A 27,320-nucleotide genomic window follows, 5' to 3' on the forward strand; every position below is an offset into this window, starting at 1 on the left:
ACAAGTACAACATGAGTCCCTGGAGTTAAGTATAATCAGCACAGTAGGTACAGAACAGTGATTCTCAACCTGTGGGTCACGACACCTTTGGCGGTCAAATGACTCTTTCACAGGGGTCGCCTAAGACCATTGGAAAACACATATTCCCAATGGTCTTAGGAACCGAGACACCACTCCTCTATCCATCTACAGGCAGATCTGCCCACATGCAGATATGCCCACATATGAGTTCCTGGCATGAAGACTGTAACCCATGCTACACTATGCTTCAAAACAAAATTTCATTCATTTGTAATTAGAAATAAATATTTCACAATATATAATTACATATTGTTTTGTGATTAATCACTATGCTTTAATTATGTTCAATTTGTAAAAATGAAAATACATCCTGCATATCAAATATTTACATGACGATTCATAACAATCGCAAACTTACAATTATGAAGTAGCAACGGAAATAATTTTGTGGTTGGGGGTCACCACAACAGAAGGAACTGTATTAAAGGGTTGTGGCATTACAAAGGTGCAGAATCACTGGTCTAGAAGAAAAGCCTCTTATGTCACAATATACAGGTTGAGGTATAGTCAGACAAAACCCAAGGAGGTACATGTTAATCCAACACAAAGAAGGGGAAAAGGGGGCAGGGGGAAGAAGAAAAGGGTTATGTGAAAGTGAAATGATGGTCTGGGGAGCCGGGGATGGTCTATACCTCATATCAGCACACCAAGGCCGGAGGAAATCATCTCTGCATGGAGCTGCTAAGGCACAGAGAGGACTGTAGGATCAACAACAGTTCATGACATTTTGTCCCCTTACTGAAGCATACCGTGACAGTGAGCAGTAATGGGGACACATGGTGGGAGGTAGTACGGTCTGAACCAACTGCAGTGGGGAAAGCCAAGAAGGGAACATATCAGCATCAGCAACTGATTCAAAGCAAAGACACAAAGCCCCTAAAGAGGCCCCAAAGTAGACTTCTGGCTAGAAGGGACAGCTCCTAAATTCCCCCAGGACCAATAGGGAGATCGTTATAAAGGTCAGTAGACAGACCTGAAATTATGTATGCTTTTTCTCTTTCTCATTTGGTTTTTCTTTTCTTTCCCCCCACTCTTCTTTTCTTTTTTCAATCTTTTGTTTTCTTTTTATTTGGTCTATGTCATTGTTGGTTTGCCTATTTAAATAAGATAGACATGGAAAGCAAGCTGGAGGAGAAAGCAATGGAACTGAGGGTCCTGTAGGGACTTCTGGGGAGGAGGCAGAGGAAGGGAGTGGTGAGCAAACAGTGCCATAGACAGGGGAACAAATAGGGAATTAAAATCAACAACAAGTAGAACATAAAGATTCTGGGGGTGTTGAAGCAACAGCAATCTAGCTGAGAGGAATTACTAAGAGTCAGAAGTAGGGCGAGCATGATGGTGGGGCAGGAGGAAGGTAAAAGGAAACAGGGGAACGATCTAGGAAGCAAAGCTATGGAGAAAGCACACCAGCTTTGTGATCATGAGGTGTCATCAGGACCTGGAAACAGGCATCAGAAGACCCATAACATGCAAGCAAACAAACAAACAAAAACATATTGTTGACAACAAAGGGGGTTGGAGCAGAGACCAAAAGCCTATCTGTAGACAATGGGACATGCCCTCACAGAGAGGTCACAGCATAGGCATGAGTCAACCAGGGCACAGCACAGCACTGATGAAATACACAATATCCCTCTGGTTCTTTGAGGCTTCCTCACCCCCCATTATCATGACCCCAGTCCCAGTGCTGTCTCTAACCTGGGACTAGACCAGAGCATGTACCCAGGTATAGATAAGAGATAAGAGCTCATAACACATGAAATCCAGACACAGGCATGAGAATCACGACACCAGAAGGGTAGGGGAAATGGGGGAAAGGAGGGGATGAAGGGAGAACCAATCACAATGATCAACACATGACCACACACACCCCTCCAGGGGGAAGAACAACAGAAACCATGGGGGAAGGGAAACAGCAGTCAGTGTGAAATATGAAAATAATAATAATTCATAATCTACCAAGGGGTCACAAGGGTGTGGGGGAAGTAAAAAAGAGGAGCTGATGCCAAGTGTTCAATGGAACATAAATGTCTAGAAAAGAATGATGGCAACAAATGTACAAATATGCCTGATACAATTGATGTATGTATTGTATTACGAGTTGTAAGAGGCCCCAATAAAATTATTTTTAATAAAAATTAATTATAACGACATATATCCCTCGTTGCAATTCCTCCTGTGAACTCTACCTGGAGCTTCGGCAGCTCCCATTCCATGTACTGCTGCAACTGTTGTTGCATAATCACCAGCCGATTTTATCTGCATGTAATACCAATGATATTATTCTATAATGCTTTGCATTTTATTGGGTCATCTTTCTTTAAAATGGGTACAGATATGGATCTCTTCCAGTGAGCTGACCAAGTCGCCATCTTTCCACCTTAGCATAGAAGAGTAATTGCTTCTAGAGCTTCATCAGTGTGTCAAAAAATTTCATTGGCATTCTATCAATCCCTGAAATCTTGTTTTGCCTCATGTTTCCAATGAATCTTGCACTTATTCCTCCAGCACTTTTTGATCTTGCTCACATGCCACCTCTTGAAACTGTTGAATGCTGACTAGTTCCTTTTGGTAAAGTGATTCTCTGTACATTTTTAGCTTCTTTTGATGCCTCCTTCATCATGAAATAATTTGATTATATGATCTTTCAAGATCACAGTTCCAGACTTGAATTTTTATTTCTTGAGTTCTTTTAGTTTCAGATATGCTGAGCATTTTCTTCATTATCTATTTCCACACATGCAGTCTATGTGATATCTAACTACTCCCACTGCGGAAGTCAATGTATACAGTCTCCTTTTGTGTAGTTGAAAAAAAAAAACCAAAGTATTTGCAATAAAAAAGTTGTTGGTCTTACAAAATTCTAACTTGAGATCTTCAGCTTTAATTCTATCACTAAGACCATATTTTCCAAATACTCTCCCTTTCTCTTTGTTTGTTTCTATCTTTTGCATTCCAGTGCTCAAAAATGATCAGTGCACTGATTGCACGTTTGATTAATTTCAGACTGAAGACCTTGATAGAATTCTTCAAGTTCTGCATCACTAGTTTTAGTGGTCGATGCATCAACGGAATAATAGTTGTATTGACTGAATCATCTTGTATGCAGATAGATATTATCCTATCACAGACAGCATTGTATTTCAAGGTAGATCTTGAAATGTCCTTTTTTATTGATGAATGCAATCCAGTTCCTCTCAATTGTGCCATTCCCAGTATAGAATACCATATGATTTTTTTCTGACATAAAATGGCCAGTCCATTTCAGCTCACTAATGCCCAGGATATCAATTGTTATGCCTTCTATTTAATTTTTTATTACTTCCAATGTCCCTGGATTTATAGCATGTACATTCCAAGTTCCAATTATCCATTGACTTTGCAGCTGGTTCTTCTCCTTTTGAGTCATCCTCCCTCAGCAAATGACAGCCCTGAAGGTTTTCCTTCTCAGGTCTTACTCCATCCATGCATCATAAACGGCTCTAATTGAGAAGGCAGCTCTGCCTTAGTCACATTTTGAGTGCCTCTGACCTGAGGGGTTCATCTTCTGACACTTCTCTGACAATGTCCTGCCTCTATTCATTATGGCTCATTGTCTGCCAGGGTTTCGTTGCTATCCAAAATGTGTTCATGGGCTTATATCTCTGACATGGACAACCTATTCTTTCTTAGCATTTGGTTCATGCTCTGAAAGCTCAGCTGAGACCTGCTCATTGTGGGGAACTCTGTTGATGTTTTAAATACCAGTGACATAGCTTCCAGCATCATAGCAACACGTAGACCACCAGAGTAAGACAAACTGACTGACAATTGTTGGGAAAGCTTAGTAATGTGGGTTGTTGTGGTGTTTTACATTTTTTAATATTTACATGACTACTTTTGAAAATAATTGTTTACTACTGTTACTATTACTGAGCATTTATGGCCAGAATAAGTACCTCACATATCTTAACCTGAAGGCACATTTGCTGTTTATTCTAGCCAGGAGAGATATGATTCATAAAAAGCAAATGTGTAGAGCAAATATCTGGATTCTACTGATTTTATTTGAGGTTCAACATGAACTCCTAAGGGACTTTATAGACTGTTGTTTTACAAAGAATAGACAGAATCTTTGAAGGGATTGCAAACATTTTGTGCAGTGAATTATGCACTGCAAGGGATAAGAGAATGAATAATATTTTAGGAGCTTAAGAATCTTATGAGTGACTCACTGGAATTCTGATGCAAAATAGTCGAGTCAACATTGCCATTTTCTAATCTAAACTAATAAGCAAGCAGTTCTTCAGATAGGGCTAGTGCTTACCTGGTCTTGATGGCTTGTAGACTTTGCAAGATTTGAGGGAGTTCGAGAAGCCTTAGTGCTCTGAGGAACCTTAAGCCTGTAAAGCAATTGAACAGAAGAAAGCTGCCCCAAAACCTCATCATTCTGGTGAGTAGTTTTCATTGCAATTCAATTAGGATTCCTTGCACTCTTTTACTCTCTAAAATACCCAATTATAATATACCTCCCACCATGATAATCACTTCCAGTGTTTTGAATCATACAATTCCAGACCTATTCTCTCTCACACACGCAAACATATATACTATAATCGATGCAAGTAGTAACCTCATATCTTATAATCTTGTGGGTACGTGAGTATGGACACTAGTGAAACTCTGGCCTAGACATTTAGTCACTATGATATTCCAATCATAACTTATTGCCTCATCTGAAAAGTTGGTGTCATAATAGTACTCATTCACAGAGTTGTTGCTTTACAGAAAGTGCATGGAATTGAGCATCAGATTAATAAGCACTATGTACATTGTAGGATACTTGGTGGTTCAGTGAGTTATTCAGTGTGCTGACAAGTACACAGGTAGCAGTGCAAGCCCATCATCCGCCTCTGTAGACACTTTCTGCCTGAGGACCTGGCTCTGCTGTGTGCAATAGGTTATCTGCAAATCGGGAGAGAGTGGTGGTCGCGAGTTTGTGTTCTTGTTTGCTGTGTTCATTATCTTCTACCTAATAGTTTGCTTACATTTGAGAGCAAACTTTCCACAAACCTCTTAGATTCCTTATCATGTAATCCCTAAGATTTCCTCTTCAGTGTTTGTATGCTTTTAACTTTATGTGTTTTCATGGTAAATAGCAATTACTAGAACTGGGGTTAATATTATCATTTGTAAGCCATAATATAAAATTACATAAAAGTAGAAAAAAGCTCCATATTGCCCAAGCAGCATCAACACATCTTTCTACAACATAAAGTAACTAATTATTACTTCGAACATTCCGCAGCATCTGTGGCTATGCTGACACTGAGCTCTCAGAGCTCACAGCAAGCTTTTCCGCCTCTTTTACTGCTAGAAGCATATTGGCATGAAGGTGAACCTGGAAGATGGGATGTGAGGGTACTTTCCTCTCAGGCTGTGGATGCAATGATATCATAAACCAACTGTGTATCAGATATGAGGGGGCTTCAAAAGTTTTGTGAAAAATGGAATTTAAAAATAATAAACATACGCCCCACAAACTTTTTGAAATCCCTCATACATTGCTTGGTGCTGAGGCGAAACTCCCCACCCAACTCCAACCAGAAAAAGCCAACCAACTGGTTTCTGCAAAAATATTTCAAAACCACATGAACACAGTGAGGGATTCTTTGAATGTCAAGCACATAAAAATGAGAAACATTATCAATATGAAGTGCTGACATTTATTTTTAATTGAGGTTGGTTCCTACAATATACTTACCCAGCCAATTACTCTTCAAATAATAAGAAATAAAAGTTGGTGGGATGGTAAAGATGTCTACAATTGAATTCATCTCCAACCAGAACTTCATCTTGTCATCAGCTGCCAAAAACTGAAATAGAAGCAGAAGACCTGAAATTGTATTAGCCTCACACATTTTAAACGAACGTAAGAGATGGCATTCTTTCAGTCCATTCCGTCATCACTGAAAGTTTGTTCTCATTGAAGCAGATAAGACAGCTGGAGAGAAAGGCAGGCCGACAGCTGTGCATGAATGGGTACTTTAGTGGAGCGATGGAGAGAAAGAAGAAGATTGTACCTTTTGGTGGTCAATGAATTCACATGTATCCATACCACTCACCCAAACTTAGTTTCTTTAAGAATGAAAACACTGAACATTCTATAATTCCCAGAGCTGTAAGAGGTTTAGAAATAGGTGTATAGATGATGGCTTCTGGTATGCAGATCTACGGTCACCGAGAGCCATTAAGCTGCATCGCTTGGGATGGGCTCTGGTGGGAAAAGTCCAGCTCCTAAAAGTGTAGACAAGCCTCATGTTTATGAGCTTCCGGATTTAGATTCAAAACATTACTTTTACTCACTGCCATTACATTGCTTCTGACTCGTTTTTTCTATAGGGCAAAGTAGAAATGTCTCCCTGTAGGTTTCTGGGTCTGTAAATATTGATCGGAGCCGAATGAAACCCACTACGATATCAGATCTTTCATCCCTACAGAAGGGACAGGACTCACTGCCACTTATGGTGCCCCTCAGGGCAGGGCAGAACTGCCCTTGTGTATTTATGAGGGCTCGTCTCCTCTAAAAAGATGATCTCTATGCTCAGAGTACATTTTAAAGGAAGGTCATGAAAATTCATATGTCTCTGTGTATATATATCTACATTTACATATATGAGTGTGCTTCAAAAAGTTTGTGGAAAATGAAATAAAATAATAATAGAATCTTCGTGGCCTCTTTGAAGCACCCTCATATTCTCAATCTATATTTTAATAACTAATAAATATCTATTAAATACGGTTTCATAAATATTTTGTAGACATACAATGGCCTTGAATCATGACATCCTCAGTGCAGTCAGAAAATGACTCATGAGAATTCAGCCCCCCATTAAGGTGATCTCCATCAAGGACACACCCAAGTAAGTCCCTAAGGGAGAGGACCCTTCCCTAGACTGATCAGGGTGGATGTACTCTGACTGAGTTCAAGACTATTCACTGTCCTGTTCAATGGTCAGAGTGGATTCAATTGAGACTTAATCCACACAGGGACTCTGCAAATGGATTTTAGGTTTTCTTCATCGTAATAGTATTTTTATGATCTTTTGGAAGCAGCCAGTATATTCTCAATCTATATTTTTAATAAATAAGAAACATTAATATAAAATTGCATAAATATTTTGTAGAAATATATGTCTTATAGAAATACATTGATATATAGATTTTAGGTTTTCATTGTCTTCCCTATCCTTTTGCAAACCAGGCGCTAAGAATTTAGACTCTAATACCATTTCCACTCTGGGTCAAAAATTTTATCATGAACATTTCTTCTTTTACACAGGCTGGTGTACTTCTTCCATGAACAGTTAGCTGATGCCTCCCTGAGATGACTACGTGGTTAAAACAAGCCTTTAAGAACCCAGACTCCACTCTTCTTGATAGCTAGGGACCATGTGCTTTGTGGACACATTTTGATATAACCCCCCTGTGTTCAATGATCATTTCATTAGGGCAGATGTCAAGCAGGGCCAAAACATAAGAATTAATTGGCACTAGATTAGAGCTTAGGCATAGATGTGAGCTCAAAATCCATTCATATAGCTATGATTTACATACATGTCCTTAGTCCACTTTAGAGGGAGTATTATCAACTTCTTGGAAATAATACAAGAAACCTACATGGGACTTTTGGTCATTATAATAATAATATCATTAGTCTAGCCAATGGTATACATTTTTACATCCTAGTGAAAAAAAGGGTACAGCTCAGGTGGTGTTCTGGCTACACATTGGGTTTTAATATTCATGGTCAGCAGATCAAAAGTAGTAGCATCTCCATAGGTGAAAGATTGGGCTTCCTATGCCAATACACATTTGTAGTCTCAGAAACATCTAGGGATTACTATGGGTGAGTATTGGCTTGGGATCAGTGAGAGAGGGAGGGAGACAATGAGGACATATATAAATAGGAGGGCTTACTAGAGTAAAATCCATGGAAGCTTCCTTAAAGGGATTAGACACTCAAGTGACTAAATGCTGCTTAAGACAATAATGAGGGCTATTATTATTATTATTATGAAGAACGAAGCCATGTCACAAAAAAGAAAGTATAAAATAACAAATAAATGTTGGTTTTAAGTTGCCAATTATTGGACAAGGATGAAAATGAAAAAATTGAACCAAAGTCCAATGGCTGCAGCATCCACAGCATTGAAATAGCTGTCATCTGCTTCTTCTCATCATGGTGTGTTTCGGAATTAAATCCTAAAAGGAATTGCAGTTCTTTTATTCTGTAACAACTGTTTAAGTAAGTTTGGCTCACTTAGTGGGGTTTCCAAATCCAAACTACCCTTCTGATATGGCCTATGAAGAACACTGTACAGAGTTCTTGCACTTACACGGAGTGGAAACATAAGTGAACACTACTTACGAAAACAGTGAAGGTTAGATAGAAGGCAAACTTTTCATTAATGCTCATTTACCAAGGCAAAGCTGTCTACAGGCAAAAAGATGTCTAAGAACTAAGCGAGGTCATACACACATACAAAAATACCCAAATAGCAAATACATGTTGGACTTAAATTGCCATTTATTGGGAAACCTTGAGTGTGAGAGATATGAACCAAAGCTCAATGATGTCAGAGGCTACGACTTTGGGGTAGCTCTCATTTGTTTTCTCTCCCCTAGCATTTATCAGCTCGAAGTCCAAAGTTCATTGAACTTCATTTACATTTGGGTGCGTGTGGCACAATGATTGATATGTGCAGGTTTGTTACTGTCATGTTGCTGTTTTTTTTTGTTTTGTTTTGTGGTTCCCTTGCTTTCTTTATTTCCGTCTATTTCTGTATATTTTGAGTGCGGTTTTCACTATGTTGCTTTCCGGGTAGTGGCCTGCATGTTGTTCTCAGGTTTGTCTGCTGCTGCTGTGAACATCTAAAGTGCTCCCTTTAGTAGTGTTTTGTAATGTTGATCTGGTTTTTACAAATTCCTTTAATTTACCTTTATCTGGAAATGCTCTTATTTTCCCCTCAAAATGAAGGATTTTATATATGTCACTCCATTGTCTTCTTCCCTGCATAGTTTCTGTTGAGCCATCTGAGCTTATTCTTACTGGTTTTCTTGACAGGTGACCCTTCATTCCCTAGCTGCTCCCAGTATGCTCCCCTTTTCTTTGAAATCCTAGAGTTTACCTACGGTATGTTATTATGGTTTTCTATCCTATTTGGCCAGCTCTCAGCTTCTTGAACAGTTCATTTATTCTCTTGTTTTAGGGAAGTTTTCTCCTATGATTTATTTTTACTAGTCTTTCTCTGACTTTTGCTTTGTTTCTTCCTGCTTCAGAACTGCAGTGAGATATAAGTTCTTCCTCCTGACAGCATCCCACATAATTAGGAGGCTTCATTTGAATTACGTCACTCATTTTGATGGCTGTTCCTTTAGTTGATTGGAGTTAAGGGCCTTTTCTTCAAGTTCATTATTACAGTTTTCTATTTCTTTGATTTTGTTACTCTGTTCGTTTATTGTTTTTCCCCCTAATTTGTTACCTTGTTATTTAGCTTCTTGACTTCTAATTGGTGTAAGGCTTCTAGTGTTTCTAGTCCATTATTCTCTCAAACATTTCCTCCATCTGTTGAAATTATCCAAATATCATTCTTCTGAGGCTTATTTTATTAGTTTCTGTTAGTTACAGAATCTACTCGTCTTCAGGATATCTCTTTGGATCGGTTTTTATTTTGTGCGTGTGTGCCTGTTTATCTTGGCTGCTTGTTTTTGGTGTGAGCACTGGCATTAACTGTGGTTTCTCGGCATCACGGTATCACCGTTTATGCCGGGGGCCGGCTGGGTTGTGTGGGGTAGTGGATTCTGTCAGGAGGTACTGGAAAGGAATAATAGATATCATGAAATGAAAGGAGTGAGAATGGATGACAGAAGAGGAAGGGGGGGAATAAAGGGAGAGAGAGTGATATAAAGAAAGAGGTAGTTCAAAAAAAAAAGAAAAATGGGAGCTTGAAGAGGAGGGAGGAAGAAGTGGGACTATTAAAGGAAAACGAAAGGAGAGAAAGGAGTAAAAAGGGCTGTTTGGGTGTTCTTTCCTTTGTCCAGGAGCTGTGTAGTTGTAGCCAGCCAGAGGTGGTTGAGCCGCAGTAAAAAACTTGTTCATGGCAGGGGCGCACATAGGACAGTGTGAGGCCTATGTGCCCAGCAGTACAGCGTGCTCCGAGGACGCTCTGTTGTCACAGGGGGCTACAAAGGGTCATGTTTTCTGGATGTGTGGGGGGACACCAAGCAGAGGCCTGGGTGCTGTGACACAGAAGTCCACTCCCTAGCCTGGTTCCTGACCCACATGGGTGCGCAGGCCTGGACACTGAGCTGCTGGAGTTTGCACCCTAGCCTGGTTGTTGGTACTGTACGGAGAAGCGGAGTCCTGGATGTTGGCCCATGAAGGTCTGTACTCGCCACTGGTCTCTGGAGTCATGGGGGATCTCCAGGAATGTGGGTGTCCAGGAACGGGATAGTGGGGAGAACATGCTGAGCTCTACCTCTGTGGATTATTTCCTTTCTCTCCTATCACGTTTTGGTCTCTCGGCATTTGGAAAGAAGAGATTCTTATTTAACTTTAAGGTCATTCAGGGAAATCTGAAGTTTCCCTGGCTTTCTTTCCTACTGATTTCCCCTGGCTGTTGTAGAAAAGTGTGATTGTGCCTGTTTTCAGTAGGCCATCTTCCCACAGAAGTTTACATTTTTAGTCTGGCGGACAGTTTGAAGTGTTCAGGAAAGGTTTTTGTTTTGCATTAAAACAACAGCAGCAACAACAACAAGAAAACATTTACTGTGAATTGGGTGAAGGTTTACAGACCAAGCCAGTTTTCCTTTCAACAATTCATACCCATTATGTGTCTTCACGTGGAGTGAGAGAGTTTTGATTTCTATGTCTCATCATCTATATTTTTCAGTTGGGGCACAGATCTCTTATCTTTAGAGCAGGCTGTGTAACAAAGGCACAGACAGATCTCTTTTTGTAACCTCACTTTCATTTTCCATACTTACTCTCAAGCCAAAATAGAAGCTAAAGAACGCATTGAAAGTCAAATCAACAGGAATAGTTACGTCTTCATATGAAGAACAGCTTCCCACAGGGCTGAAAAAGAAACAAGAATCTTTTTTAAAGATGAATATTTTATATTTAGTGTATATATAGCACCAAATAAAGGGGAAGGGGAAGTAATGCTCTATTTAGGCACCACAAATGAGCAATCCAAACATGTAGTTTCAGATGTCAAGGAAATTGCTTTTTTAAAGGAGTGAGGTATGCACGAATGAAGTCAATGGACTCTCTGTGCACCTGAAAACAACTGGAAAATTACTCATTCTTCCTTTACTAGAATTGATTAATTCTATTCTGTGATATCACTGTGAATTCCAAGCAAAGAGACAATGTGGCTCTTCTTCATTTAAAAGACCACCTATCCAGCCTGGCCATTTTGACTTCTGCACTCTTCTGCTAAAAAGCTCATCCACGGCCCTCGGCGGTGTAAGGGGTTTGAACACACCCAGAGTTTTCTTAGAAGAAAGACCTGCTGGTCTATTTCCAAGAGATTTCAGGAAGTGGAAACCTATGCTGACGCTAGATCAATTTTTTTAGGTGAACTGGACAGTTTGAGGCAAATTTTATAATAATAGTTCTTAAAATATCTGTTGGGAATTACCTGCCTGAGTTTTGTGGTTTTGTAAATCTAATTTTCTATCAACTAGCAATCCAATACTATTTCCCAAGGGCTTGCATGGATATTAAATTAGTTGAATTGTCACCAAAAAACCATTTTAAGCTTAGATAAAAAAAAACATGGGGGAATGCCTTTTGAGTGGTACTTTCTCTTTCTGAAGACCAGTCAAGGTTGTTTGAAACCTATTGGGTACCCTAAAACTATAGCACTTCCGTATCAACACTGAAGGAATTCAAAGGCATAGAAAGTAATAAGTAGCCTAGATGAAGAACCAGCAGCTTGAGGCTTCACGTTTCAGAGAAGCTGAAGTAAATCTCTGAACAACACTTCTATCAATGCATGACAGCAGGATACAGGGTAGAAAATATGCACTTCTTGTAGGGCTAGGTTTAGCACATCCTGGGAAGTAAACACTTTTCCTTTCTGCATGAGATTGTGTGTGTGTGTGTGTGTGTGTGTATTTTAAGCATTATTTCTTAAAGGACACTTCCTAAGTAGCTGGACAGCCTAGTGATAGATCAGAGATGGGTGAATTGGAAATTTTACTCACTCAGTAGAGTTGATGAAGTAGATGATAAGTGATCCAATGCTTAGTACAAAGACAAGTATAGCCTATAATAGAAAACAAAAGAAACAAACATTCAAATACATTTTTATTGACATGGACTATGAGTGAATAAATATATGAAAATTCACAGAATCTCTGGTGCTGGAGGAAGATGTTCAAAATGTGCTATATGCGTTAGCCAAAATCAAGCTTCCAGGAATTGATGGGATACATACTGAGATGTTTCAGAAAACTGAAGAAGCACTAGAAGTGCTTACTCATCCATGTCAGGAAATTTTGAAGCCAGTCATTTGACCAGCTGACTGGAAGAGATCCATCCATGTGTATGCCCATTTTAAAGACAAGTAACCCAACAGAATTCTCAAACTAAAGACTGATAGCATTGAAACTGCAACCAAGTAAAATTTTGTTAAGAGTATCCGACAATGCTTTTAGCAGTACATTTACAGTGACGGGGATTAGGCAGATGTTCAGGTTGGATTACGAGGAGGACTTAGACTAAACGGATATCATTGCTGCTCTCAGATGGATATTGGCTAAAAGAAGAAAATCCTAAAAAGATGTTTACTTTTGTTTCATTGACTATGCAAAGCCATATGACTATGTGGACCACAATAAATTGTGGATAACCTTGAGAGAAATGGGAATTTCAGAACACTTTATTGTGCTTATTTTAAAATTGTACATGGGTCAAGAGGCAGTTGTGGGAACAGAATAAGGAAACACTGCATGTTTTAAACAGAAGAGATGTGTGTCAAGATATAGTGTCTGGGGTCTTAAAGGCTTGACATTAAACAAGCAGCCATCTAGCTCAGAAGCAGCCAAGCCCACATGGAAGAAGCACACCAGGCTGTATGATCACAAGGTGTTGAAGGGATCAGGTATCAGGCATCAAGGAACAAAAAAATCATATCATTGTGAATGCATTTGGGGACCCAAAGTCCATCTGTGGGCAGCTGGACGTCCCCTTACAGAAGGGTCACTGGGAGGAGACGAGTCAGGCAGGGAGCAGTGTAGCAATGATGAAACATACAACTTTCTTCTAGTTGTTCAGTGCTTCCCCCCAACCCCTGACCCACTATCATGATCCCAATTCTACCTTACAAATCTGGTTAGACCAGAGCATATACACTGGTACAGATAGGAACTGGAAACACAAGGAATCCAGGACAGATGACTCTTTCAGGACCAGTGGTGAGAGTGGCGATACCTGGAGGGTGGAGTGAAGGTGTGGTAGAAAGGGGGAACAGAAGAAAAGGGGAACCTATTACAAGGATCTACATATAACCTCCTCCCTGGGGGATGGACTACAGAAAAGTGGAGGAAGGGAGATGTCGGACAGTGTAAGATATGATAAAATAATAATAATTTGTAAATTATCAAGGGTTCATGAGGAGGGGGGAGTTGAGAGGGAGGGGGAAAATGAGGAGCTGGTACCAAGGACTCATGTATAAAATAAATGCTTTGAGAATGCTGATGGCAACAGTTGTACAAATGTTCTTGACACAATGGATGGATGTATGGATTGTGATAAGCGTTGTACAAGCTACCAATAAAATGATTTTTTTAAAAAAAGAAGATATGTGGTGTGCCAGTATTGTATCCCCTTACAACACTTATTCCATCTGTCTACTGAGCAAATCATCAGAGAAGCTGGATTACATGAAGAAGCGTGTGGCATCAGAATGGAGGAAGTCTTATTAACAACTTATGATATGCAGATGACCCAACCTTGCTTGCTAAAAGTAAGGAAGAATTAAAACACGTGCTGATGAAGATCAAAGATTGCAACCTTCAGTATAGAGTACAACTCAATGTAAAGACCCAAATCCTCACAACATGAACAATAGGGGACGCCATGATAACTGGAGGGAAGTTGGAAGTTGTCATGGATCCGTCTAACTTGGATCCATCGTCAATGCTCATGGAAGCTGCAATCGAGAGATGAAAAGATGTATCGCATTAGGTGAGTCTGCTGCGCAAGCTCACTTGGGGCCTGTGTGTTCGCGGTGCTTCTGGAGTATGATCAGAGCATGAGTGCGTTTGGTTATTTTCCTGTCTTTAAATGTAACCTTTGGCAGAACCAATGGTTTTTAAGTTACGTTTCAAGAAAAAAATATCCTTCAATGTAGTTCTAATAGTAAAATTCCGAATTTGATTTTCAATGAAAGCATCTCTCATCCTGGTGCAGATGTCCCGATGGGCAGACTGAAAAAGAAGGCAGTTTCCCTTTCGTTTTTGCTGGCCATGGAGCAGGCTCACCGTGGCCTCTCTAACAATGTAGCACATTGCACGTAAGCGAACAGAAACGAAGGTTAAGAGCAGAAAAGGCCGTATACTGAACCCGTTAGCTAATAATGCTTTTATACTGAGATTCTCTGACACAGAAGCTGTTCAATATTTAATAGGTTGTTTCAGAGACTGCTCTTTAGAAATTCTAATTCAATTCATATTGAAATTCAGAAAGTATTTCTTTCGTTCTTACAGTCCAATGAGAGTTCATGGTAGCTCAGTAAGAAAATCCTCACCCTCCATGCAAAAGACTCCAGTTTCCTTCCCAGTCTGTGCAACTAATAAACAGCCACCAGGTCTGTCAGTAGAGGTTTTGCTTGGATGCTCAACATGTTCCCAAACTACAGCAAACTAGGAAGAGATGTGTGGCAATCTAGATCTGAAAATAAGTGAGCATTCAATGGATCACGAAGGCCCCATCAACCTTCAACGGCTTTCTGCTGTTATTTATGGTATCACCATGAATCAGGGTGGTTCTGTGGAAGCAGTGGTTCTAGTATTTGGAAAACATGAGTGAACAACTATGGCTCTTAAAATCTAGGCAATGATAAAGATAACCAATATGTACATAAGAGTCCCTGTGTGGCACGAATGGTAACAAGCTAAACTGCTAACTGAAAGGTTTAGGTTTGAGTCTACCAAGAAGTGCCTCAAAAAGAAAGTCGGTAATCCATTTCTGAAAAATTAGTTATTGAAATCCCCATGGAACACAGGTGTATCCTGACATACAAAGGATCACCATGAGTCAGAGTCAACTTCCTGAAACTTATTTGGATATTTGGTTTGATAAGTAAACCGCATATGATGCTAGAAGATAAAAACAGAAGACTAAGCTCACTGTGGAAGTTGATTTTGACTTCGCTCAAGTGATCCTACAGGACAAAGTAGAAGTACCCTTATTATGGGTGCAGAAAGCCTCCTCTTTGTTCCACAGCATGGCTGTGGATTTGACCTGCTGAACTTAGCAGCACAACACATAACCCTTTATACCATCAGGATCCCTGTTTAAGATGAGTGCTAGGAAAATAATGTGGAACACAGTAAAAGACATCAAAAACACAAGGGATGCCCTCTTTCTACTCCACCTTCCCTCCACCCTTCAGACATCTCTGCTCTCACCACTAGTCCTGAAGGGTTCATGTGTCCTGGGTTCTCTGTTTCCAGTTCCTATATGTACCAGTGTACATCCTCTGGTCTAGCCAGCTTTGTAAGGTAGAATTGGGATCATGATAGTGGGGTGGGGGTGGGGAGGGAGGGAGGATTTACAAACAAGAGGAAAGTTGTATGTTTCATCATTGATACTCTGCACCCTGACTGGCTCATCTCCCCACGGCCCTTCTGTAAAGGGGTTGTCCGGTAGCCTATAGATGGGCTTTGAGTCTCCACTCTGCACTCACCCTCATTTACAGTGAAATGATTTTTTGTTCTTTGATGACTGATCCCTGATCCCTTTGACACCTCGTGATCACACAGGCTGGTGTGCTTCATCCATGTGGGCTTAGTTGCTTCTGAGCTAGATGGACGCTTGTTTATCTTCAAGACTTTAGGACCCCAGATGCTATATCTTTTGATAGCTGGGCACCATAAGCTTTCTTCATCACATTTTCTTATGCACCCATTTGTCTTCAGTGATCATATCTGGAAGGTGGGCACCAAGGATCTACATATAACCTCCTCCCTGGGGGATGGACAACAGAAAAGTGCGTGAAGGGAGACATTGCACAGTGTAAAACATGACAAAATAATTATAATTTATAAATTATCAAAGGTTTATGAAGGAGGGGAGTGGGGAGGGATGGGGAAAATGAGGAACTGATATCAAGGGCTCAAGTTCAATGCACATGTTTTGAGAATGATGATGGCAATAAATTTACAAATGTGCTTGATACGATGGATGTAGGTATGGATTGTTATAAGTGTTGTACAAGCCCCCAATAAAATGATTAAAAAAAACAAGGGATGAAGGCAAAGAGGTCTTAATAGCTTTTAATTATTGAAGATCCTACTATAGTTTCCTTGAATTGGGCGAAAGCCTGTTCTTCACTGGCTGCTTACCACCCTTCTCACTACATCTCAAACTTCTACTTTGAACTAGAACTCCTACCCCTCCAGAAGTCTATTTAAGCAGCTTGTAGAAGTCTCTCACTGGTTGCGTGTCCAGTCTAGCTAAGAACTGAAGCATTCTGTACATCCACAAATGTATTTTTCTTGATATTGTTAGGTGCCATAGAGCTGACTCTGATTCTATGTACATAGAACGAAGCACTGTGGGCTCCTCTCCATCCTGAAGATGGCTGTATGTTAAAGTCCGCTGTGGCATCTATTGTATCAGTCCAACTGGTCAAAGTTCTTCCTATTTTTTTTTTTTTTGCTTTCCATTACTGTACCAATTATAAAGGCCCTTTCTAGGGATGAATCTTTTCCAGAGAAGCGATGGTGGCTTAGTGGTTATTCCTGAGCTGCCACCCCCCAAAGGAGCAGAGTTGGGACCCATCAGTCATCCCCAGGATGCAGAGGAGGCTTTCTGCTCCCATGGAGGTTAATAGTCTCAGAAACCCAGAGGCAGGCTATACTGTCCTACAAAGTCACTATGAGTCACAATTGATTCATCAGCTTTGAGTGTTTTATTGGGGGTGGGCTCGCCTCACAACATGTCCAAAGTACATGAGATAAAGGCTCTCCGTATTGATTCTACACTGAAACTCACGGGCTGTAATTCCACCAAGACATATCTGTGGGTTCATTTGAAAGTCACAAGTACTTTCAATATTCTTCATCAACACAATAAATACTTGAAATGCATCAAATCTTATGCATCGTCCAGCTTCCACAAATATATGAGGTGACAGACATTCTATGGCTTGGGTCCACCACATCTTAGTCCTCCAAGTGACAAACTTGTTATTTAACACTTTAAAAAGGCACCATGCATAAGATTCGACCAATGCAATACGTTATTTGATTTCTTGCAAGTGGCTATTATGTGCTGTTGATATGGATCCAAGTAAAATTAGATCCTTGAAAATTGGAATTTTTTCTCCAGTTATTATGATGCTGCCTAGTTGTGAGGAAACTTGTTTCTTCATTGAGTTGTAACTGATTCTGAGATGTCATCAAGAAGTGCTTCAAGTCCTCCACCATTCAGCAAACAAGCTATTGTCACCTTCATGAGACTTCCTTGAAACCTGAAACCTTAATCAAAGAGTTCAGCTTCTCAGACCCTGTGCTCAGCATAAAGCTTGAATAAGTGTGGCACGAGGACACGCCCAGCGGCACACCTTTCCTGATTTTCAACCATGCAGGTGTCTGTGTTCTGCTCCCACAGCTGCCTCAATCCTTGCAGGTTCAGCATGAGCACAGGAGAGTGTGCTGGAATGCCCATTCTTCTGAAGGCTATCCCGAGTAGTTATGATCCACACAGTCCAATGACTTTGAATAAATAATCAAAACACTAGTAAACATCTTTCTCATAATCTCTACTTTTAGGCAAGATCAACCTGCTAACTTTCCTCTTCATTATTTTTTTCTTGTGGACTCTAAACGTACATAGAGAAATGTATATAAAATACAGTTGTATAACTCAACTGACTTTTCGAAAGTTGATGCCCAGGTCACTACCACCCAAGTCAAGAAACCGAACACTGACAATAACCCAGGAAGCCACCCCTCAAAATGTAACGTTTACTTTTTGCCCCATCTCCAGCCCTCCAGCCCTTTCTTACTGCCTCCCGTCTGAACCTCCTCATCACCTTCAGAGTCTGCTTCTTTAGGTGTGAAAACTATTTTTCTTGATTTTCTTTTTAATAATAGTGTTATTATTACAGTATTTGTCTTGATGAGATTGACTAACTTTGTTTAGCATAATGTCTTCCAAGTTTGTCCACGCCATGAGGTGTTTGACAGCCTCGTCACTAGTTTTAGGAATGTACAGTGATTCCCTCTCTGTATGTACCACGACAGATTTATCTGTTCTTCCATAGATGGGCAGTTTGATGGTGTCCCTCAGTTTGTTACGGTGACCAGCACGGCAATGGACATGAGTGTGCATATATATTTGTTCGTATTTTGTTGCTTATTCCTTGGAGGCATATACTGAGTAGATAGATTGCTGGGTCATATGGCATTTCTATCTGCATTTATTTTAGGAAGCACAAGTCTGCATTCCATAGTAAATGAAGCTGCACAATTCTGCAATCTCACCAACACTATATGAAGTATCCAGTCTCTCCATCTCCTTTACGTCTTTTCTACATTTTCCATTTTGTTATGATTTTGGCTATCAGGGCCAGTGTGACGTGGTATTATTCTAATTTTCATTTTTCTTATACTTAATCAAAACTCAAACCCACTTCCATCGGTCAATTTCTGGCTCATGGAAACACAAGAACACAGGTGAGGGTTGCTCCTTCGGGCTTTCCGGACTGTTCCATTTCATGGGCACTTCCCTAAAGAAAGCTGAGTCTTGCTCGTGCAGAAGAGCCCTGGCTTCCAGCTGCCTTGTGGTTCACAGCCCAGTGCATGTCCCATGACACCACACGGGTCTGAGCATTTCATCACATAGCTGTCGAACGGTTGAAGGTTATCTTCGGGGAATTGTCTATTTGTGCCTTCTTTTAAAAATTAGATTACTCGTGTTTTTCCTATTTAGGTCTTGCAGTCTTCTTTGGATTTTGAAAATTAGCCCTTTACACAATATACCATTGCCAAATTCCAATTTACCATTGCCAATCCCCCCCCCCCATCTGTGAGTTCCCATTTTACTCATTTGATAAGATGTGTTTATCATGTGCCTTTTATTACTATTTTTTCCAAATCATTTTATTAGGTGCTAACATCATACCTTCCATAGTTTAATCATATCTAGTAGTGTTGTACAATCACTACCACAATCAATTCCAAAACATTTTCTAACCCTTTGAACTCCTTGATAAAAGCTCTTCCTTACCACCACCACCCCACCACCCCCTCCCCGCTGCTCTGCCATATCTCCCAGGGACCCTTGTTCTAGTTGTCTCTATAGAGTCACCTATCCTGGGTTTCATATCAGAAAACAGAGAAAAATGCATAACAGAGGTCAAAAAGGCTACCCACGATGGCAAAATACAACAGAGATAAGCCCCAATATGAAGCAAAGACCTAGAAAATATTAAAAACCAGAGCAAGCACAAAATGTATTGGAACGGAGTTCAAGTGACAGGTTTTGACCATTCAATTCAGATTTATCATTTTAATTTACTATAGTCTTCTGTCCGGTACTCTCTGTATGATCGTTAACGAGGCTATTCCCACCCCTTAATTATGATTAGAGGAAAACCATCAGAGGCTAATTTTCTGTGAAGATCCTCCAGATATATTTTGGGTTTCCACTGTCATCCATAGCCTTCTGCACCCCCAAATCTCACAGCTAAACTGCTACATTTCCCTCCTTCGGATTTGGATTCTGTAAATGACTATCCTGGGATCACGGGTGCTGGTGTGCTTATTCCTTGTGGGCTTAGTTGACGTCTCACTTAGATGACTGCTTGCTTGAAAACAAGCCTGCAAGGCCCAGACACTGTTCTTTCTGAGAGCTGAGGGCTTTTGTCACCATACTTTGCTATGGCCTTCATGTCTTCTGTGTGTCCTTCTTCAGGGCGAGTAGCAAGTTGTAATAACTCATGATTCTTAGGTTAAAACTGGGATTAAGTACAAGCTCCAAATCCATTCTTGAATCTGTGTATTTATCTGCATCTGGTTCACTTTAGAGATATCCTTGCTAATTGATGGTAGAGAATCTTGTCAATAAACTCCCTGGGGCACAAGGATCTTCGGTTTATGTGTCATTGATTAGTTTATACTGTCATTGATTAGTTTCTGGTAGTAATTTTAGAATACCATTGAGAGAGGGAGATTGAACAAATTTAGGCTAGCTACATATCACAAAACATGCATTGTTTCCTTGTACAGAATACATTTTTATGACACTGTATGCTATTTGCACAAAAATGGGAGTTGGTGGTCAGACAATACTTACAATAATATTTTTGATATACATAAATATCATATTCTTAGGTGGTCCTAGTATTCTATTTTGTCTTCTGTAGCATGGGTGTTTTATGTTTGGTGTTCTCAAGGTTATATTTTGGCACTTATGATTGTGGCTAGGATGACTCTTGTAAGGTTGTTTTATTTGTCTTCAGCTTCAATGTAAACTTGCATATAAGCAATTGATGTCCAGTCCCAGAGTTGACCCATGGTTTTATGTTGGCTAATAATATTGAGTTTTTCCAATGTCTTTTGCCACAGGTGTAGTCAATTTGAATCCTATGTATTCTATATGGTGATGTCAACATTGTGTAGTTCTATTGTTGAAATAAGATATTTGCAATGAGAAAGTAATTGATCTGACAAAATTCTATCATACAGCGTACAGCTTCCTTTCTATCACCTATGCTGTATTTCCCAACTATAACTCTTTCTTCATATTTCCAACTTCCACATTACAATCACCAGTAATTATCAGTGCATCTTTATTTTATTGTGGACAAAATTAGACCAAAAATTCTTCAATTTCTTTATCACTGGATTTCGTGCTTGGTGTGCAGATTTGAATAATAGTTGTTTTAAGTGATCTTTCTTATAAACTTATAGATATATCAAAAACAGCATTGTACTTCAAGATAGATTTTGAAACATTCTTTATAATGATTATGTGAGGCTATGTCTCTTTACATTCCCAGAATAGTACAGTATATATTCATCAGATTCCAAATGGCCAATACCAGTCCATTCCAGAACACTAATGCTTGCTTTTATATTGATGTGTTGCATTTCATTGCCAGCAATGTCAAAGTTTCTCAGATTCATACTTCCTACATCCTATGTTCTGATTATTTATTGATGTGTCAGTAAGGTTTGTTATTGTTGTTTGTTTTTTGAGTGATACCCCAACTAGCACATGAAAATCACGAATGCTCTGTTCCATCTAAGGTCAATTTTGCTTCCAAAAGTCAGCTCTTCCCTGGTGGTGTTTTGAAAGCATGAGGGTGTCATCTTTGTCACTGTACTAGACAGTGCTGTCCGACTATTCATAAGGTTTGCAGTGGCCAACCTCTCAGAAATGAGCAGAGTGCTCCTCGTCCCTTGTCCATTTTTAGTCTGAAAGCTCTACTGAAATCTGAGTGACCTGCTGGGCTTTGAAATACTGGCGGCACAGCCTCCATCATCCAATAGAAGGCACCTCACCACCAGTGACAAACCGACAGGCAGGTGCAATTCAACAACACGGGGAGGCAGACTGTCCTCAGCACAGCAACTTCGCTCTCCCAGAGGAGCTCATCAGACAGTCTCGTCAGAAAGGAACCTGAGAGCCACCCTCCACATCCCCAACTTTCCACCAGATGCAAATGAAATTCATTAAGTGGTCCTTTTTAAAATCTCTTTTCTCCAGCTTGACATGAAAGTACAGCCTAACTATTGCAACACTTGCTAAAGATTTATTCCATTTCCAATTCACCCTTAATTTACATGTGATTGGATAAGATGCTGAGAGTTTCAACTCATTTCTTCCGCCTTTTTTCTAATTATGGCCTCGCATCTCACTAAGAAATATTGGCATTTTTATTATTACTGACATTTTTAGAGGGAGTACTTCCGCTCGCACTGTATGTTCCATTTTACTATCAAAATTAAGTGTGGTAGGAAATTTAACTAAATGTGAAGGTTTTATGATGTTGTAGCTAGAAATGTACTGTGAAATTCGGGAGAGATTTTGTGAGTATCTATCTCATTGTTTTAATATTAGTGTGGATCCCTGATTGTCCTGCAGTCCAGTATTAGGCTCTAACTGAGAAGTCCACCATTGAAACCCTGAAAGCATTCTTTGGAAGCAAGACAGGCTTATGCACTTCTGTAAAGATTTGTGAAAGTGGCATTACCAATGAGCAGTTCCACTCTGCCAGGCAGGCTCATTCTGAGTTACCATCAACTTGTTGACAGTGTGTCAGATTTGGGGTTGGTAAATGAGTATATCAAGAGTTATAAATAGGTTTCATGATATATTTATTTCTTTATATATGAATGTATTTTATCTCTGGAAAACACTAACAGATCCTTTAACTATAAATCACATATCCACAGACTTTTGGAAACATGGCGGTATGTTATGTTTACAGTCCCCCAAACATGGAGATAAACAAAAAGAGATGAATGTGTTATCCTTATTGGAATAAAGTACAATCCCAATTTAATACCACAGGTTCAGATAATATCCAGATAAATATATACAATAAACAGTAAAATTTATACCAAACTAAATGAAGACACTAGTAGCCAAGAGCTTGTTAACACTCTTCATTAAATCAGGTAAGCTTTGTGTAAAAATGTTTTTTCTGAAACTTTCTATTGTTGTGGAGGAGAAAATTCTGAGAGTGCTCAATATAAAGGTTAGAGGACCCTACTCTTTATTCCTAGAGGCTACGGAATCAAGCTGGAGCTCTATAAGGGTAGGCAAAAGGAACCTAGAGGAGAAACCAAGGCCAAGTAGTCACTAAAAAGAAATCTCTCGATTCGTGTGATGGTTAGATTTTTATGTCAACTTGATGGTCCCTGTGTGGCAGTAGGGATGAAGTCCAACCTCTCACTCAGGTCTCAGCCTGGTGATGCCTCTTCAATGGTGTGATCATTTTATAAGTGAGACATGGAGGAGGACTGAACACTCTCTTGCTATTTGCCTTCCTGTTTCCTGTTTTGTGTATCTTGCCCTACGGTTGGTAGTCAATGCAGCTTGCTGACCTGGGGGTGCTGGGGCACCCTGCCATACTCCTGTAGACCTGGCATCCGTGTGACTCTGTACCCACTATCCTGGGACCTCCTAGCTCCCTGCTTTATCCATTAGCAGTTGCATGACTCTGAAAGCGGCTCCTGTTAAAATTGGGCCCATGGACTTGAGGTGGACTGGGCTGAGTCACTTCCTTGTTATAAAGCGCTTTCTGAATAAAAAATTCTTTCTCATATATATATGAGTGTCACTTTCTGAATATAAAGTTCTTTCTCATACATATATGAGTTTTCTCTAGAAAACTCAATACACATTAAATCAGTATTTATATATCCTTATTGGGACTAAATAATGTGGAAAAATCTTTGACATTTCAAAAAGCCATACAAAAGTTAAAAAAGGGACACTGAATATTTGAAAATTTGTTTATGTTTATTTTTAGACAATTAAAAATATTCAGCTATATGAAACATTTTAGAAAATCACAGAATCAGGTAGAGAAAACAGACACAATGATCTAATGGAAGAGTTAATGCAAAATGTTTGATAGAAGTTTTAAAACAGCAAGTGTTCCTACTGAGACATGAGAGCTGATTATGACCAAGAAATGCAGTCCTCAATCAGAACAGGAAGAGAAAAGGATAGAGCATATGTAGTTAGGTAGACTGTGAATGACAAAATGGAAAGTGATAAAAAAAAAAAGAAAGAGAGCAAATAAGCTAAAAAAAAGAAAGAGAGCAAATAAACTCAATCTCCAAGACCCCTAAGAATATGATAGAGGGAAGTAGGAATTATGATAGACGAGATTACAGTGGTTAGATGCATGAGATAGACTTATAATTGACATTCTAATAGGATAGAATGACATTTTATATAAAATAGCAAAGAATACTTTCTTGAGCTGAAGACAAGCCTGAGTCGAGCTAGATAATGCTCACCAAGCATTGTATGAAGGCACATTACAGTAGAAGACATATGTTGACCTAGGCTGGTAAAATTTTTAGGGTTTTAAAAAAAGAAAAGCCTATACTCTTTTTTCCTGGAGTGGTGGCGATCGCATTATCTACACATGACTGGGGATAAGATTGACTTTGTAAATCTCAGTTCTAACCTGTATTCGTTAAGACCCATCATCAGGCAAAGCATAAAACCTACTAGCCATCTTAAGAGAAAAAAATTGAATCCGAAAGATTCACTTAAAGGGTTGGAAAAGCACAGAAGGAATATGGAGGGAGCAGAGAGATCATACCTGCTGGAAACTGCATTTAACATCTACGGAAATCAACAAGGTGAGGTTGGAGTTTTTGCATTCAGCCGCTTGAAGAGTATCCTTTGGGGATAGATTCAGCCCTTCCAGGAGGGGGTATCAGCATGACAAGCATTGGTACCACTGAGGAGAGGCTGCAAGCCTCGTTTGGGAGCATAGAGCAATGCTGGACACAAGGCACAACTGCTGCTACTGGAGCGAAGAGTAATTGAGTAGGTGAGACTGACAAGAACATAAAACCACAGAAGGCACAATTCTCTTTTCCCTCCCACAGTCTTCCAGCTCCTCTGAGAAACATGCACGCTGAGTGCAAGTGATCTCACAGATTCCGGAATTTGAGTGTGGCTTGGGAACTGAGACACAAACACAAGCAGGTAGCTCAGAACTAGAAGACACTGGGGCAGCATTTAGAGCGATTATAAGGAAAAAATTGCAATCCAAGAACTCAACACCCAACCACTTACTTGCTTGTGAGACGAAGGAAAAGTACTATGTCTTTAAAAATGCAATAATTCAGAAACTCAACTATGCACATGCTCACTAGGGGGTAATAAGTGGATACATACATACATTAGTAGATAAATAGCAGAGAATTGTGTAAGTGGAAAGTATATTACGAACATGGAAAATGTAGGGTTAATTTTAACTGATTGTGCTTAATATCATATGTAACTCTAAAGCAAATATTAAGGTAACAAATGACCACAATCCTGATGTTAAAATAACAACAACAACAATAACAAAATTAAAAGGTGAACAGATTGTTGTAACAGCTTCTAGAGGGAGGGGTTCCCGCTGGCCTGTCAGATTGCAGTTCTGCGGTGGCCTAGCTGTTGCGGTGATGCCGGAGGCTGGGCCTGCCATTGGTGTTTCAAACACCAGCAGAATCACCCCAAGTGCACAGTGGGTTTCAGTAGAGCTCCTAGACAAGGAACAGACTATGAAGGGGTTATAGGCTGTCCAATTCAGAGGACTTAGTCACTGAAACCTTATGGCAACACTGGAGCATTGTCGGCTAATGAAAGCCTGGTGGTTAGCAACAGAACATCGTCATTAAGTGCAAGCAGATGAGATCTTCAGGTCAGAAGGCCCCCCAACTATGACAGAGCAGAGCTGTCTCCTCAAAGCAGAGTAGCTCAGAACGGCATGCATGGAGTGAAATCTGCCAGAACAAAAGCCTCCTGGACCTCCATTTGCTGATGAGATAAAACACAAAATAAGAACAAATAGTTGTCAAGATTCATTAGTAACTGGATTTTGGAATGTACAAAATATGATTCTAGAAAAAGTAGAAGTTGTCAAAAATGAAATGGAATGTATGAAGACTGTTACCCCAGGCATTAATGAGCTTAAATAGATTGGTACTGCCCATTTGAATACAGAAATCATGTGGGTTACTTTACTGGGAATGGCAGGTTCAAGGGAAATGGTGTTTTCGATTCATCATCAAAAGACACATTTCAAGATCTGTTTTGAAGTACAGTGCTGCCTGTGATAGGATAACGTCTATGTACTTACTAGGAAATATAACTGATACAATTAATATTAGAGTTATGCACCAATTGCTAAAGCTAGTGATAAAGAAATTGAAGAATTTACCAAAATCTTTAGTTTGAAATTGATCAAACATCGAATCACAATTTATTGATAAACATTGGCAACTAGAATACAAGTGTTGGAAATAAAGGAACAACTGTTGGAAACTCTAGTGTTGGAGATAGAAACAAAGCTGGAGATCCCATGATAGAGTTTTCCAAGACCAGCAAGTTCATCATCACAAACATCATTCCACAACATTATTGTCAAGGATGTCTCCAGATGGAATACAAAGAATCTCCAAATTGAAAGCCACAAAGAAGTCAAATTGACCACATCTGTGGGAAGAGGTGCTGGAGAGGCTCAGGATCAGCAGCTCAAACCAGGTCAGGAACTGACCGTGGAACATGCCATCAATGGCTCATACGCAAGTTCAGGTTGAGGATGAAGAAAATTTAAATAAGTCTCCAGGAGCGAAAATATGACCTTGAGTCTATCCCACTTGAATTTCAAAAATATCCAAGATCATACTTGATGCACTGAACACACTGAAGACCTGATGAACTGTGTTATGACATCAAAAACATCTTACATGAAGAAAGTAACAGGTCATTAAAATGATCGGGAAAAAAATCGATAAAAGTGGAAGTCAGAAGAGACTTAGAAACCTGCTCTTAATAGAACAGTAGCTAAACCAAAGAAAGGAAAGAATGAAGTGAGACAGCTGAAGAGAAACATTTTAAAGGGAGCTTGAGAAAACAGAGGAATATATAAAGAGATGTGAAAAAGCCCTAGAGGTAGAAAGCCATAAAGGATAAACATACTCAAGATATCTTAAACTGAAGGGTATCTGCATTTTATCGGGATAAAGAAAAAAGTCGAGCTTAGAGTTGCAATCTTAAAAGATCCTGTAGCTGAAATATTAAACAATACAGGAAGCATTAAAAGAAAATGGAAACACAGATTCACTGTATTAAAAAGATCTAGTTGACATTCAAATATGTCAAGACACAGCATATGACCAAGAATCAATGGTACTGAAGGAGTGTAGTTTAAGCTGTATTGAAGGCATTAGCCAAAATCAAAACTCCAGAAATTGATCGAATACCAACA

At 39.7% G+C, this 27,320-nt stretch overlaps 1 protein-coding gene across 1 annotated transcript in view; it reads right to left on the reverse strand.

Moving 5' to 3' along the window:
• Positions 1-27,320, reverse strand: part of KCNU1 (potassium calcium-activated channel subfamily U member 1) — a 225,699-nt gene that overhangs the window by 178,328 nt on the left and 20,051 nt on the right. Inside the window, exons 3-6 of the mRNA XM_075557227.1 lie at positions 12,337-12,398; positions 11,110-11,200; positions 5,825-5,936; positions 4,388-4,463 (exon numbers count right to left, since the gene is read on the reverse strand). Of these exons, the coding sequence (XP_075413342.1) occupies positions 4,388-4,463; positions 5,825-5,936; positions 11,110-11,200; positions 12,337-12,398 (341 nt within the window). The remainder of the gene's footprint in view (positions 1-4,387; positions 4,464-5,824; positions 5,937-11,109; positions 11,201-12,336; positions 12,399-27,320) is intronic.

The sequence above is a fragment of the Tenrec ecaudatus genome, chromosome 8, assembly GCF_050624435.1.
Source record: "Tenrec ecaudatus isolate mTenEca1 chromosome 8, mTenEca1.hap1, whole genome shotgun sequence".
Lineage (NCBI taxonomy): Eukaryota > Metazoa > Chordata > Mammalia > Afrosoricida > Tenrecidae > Tenrec > Tenrec ecaudatus.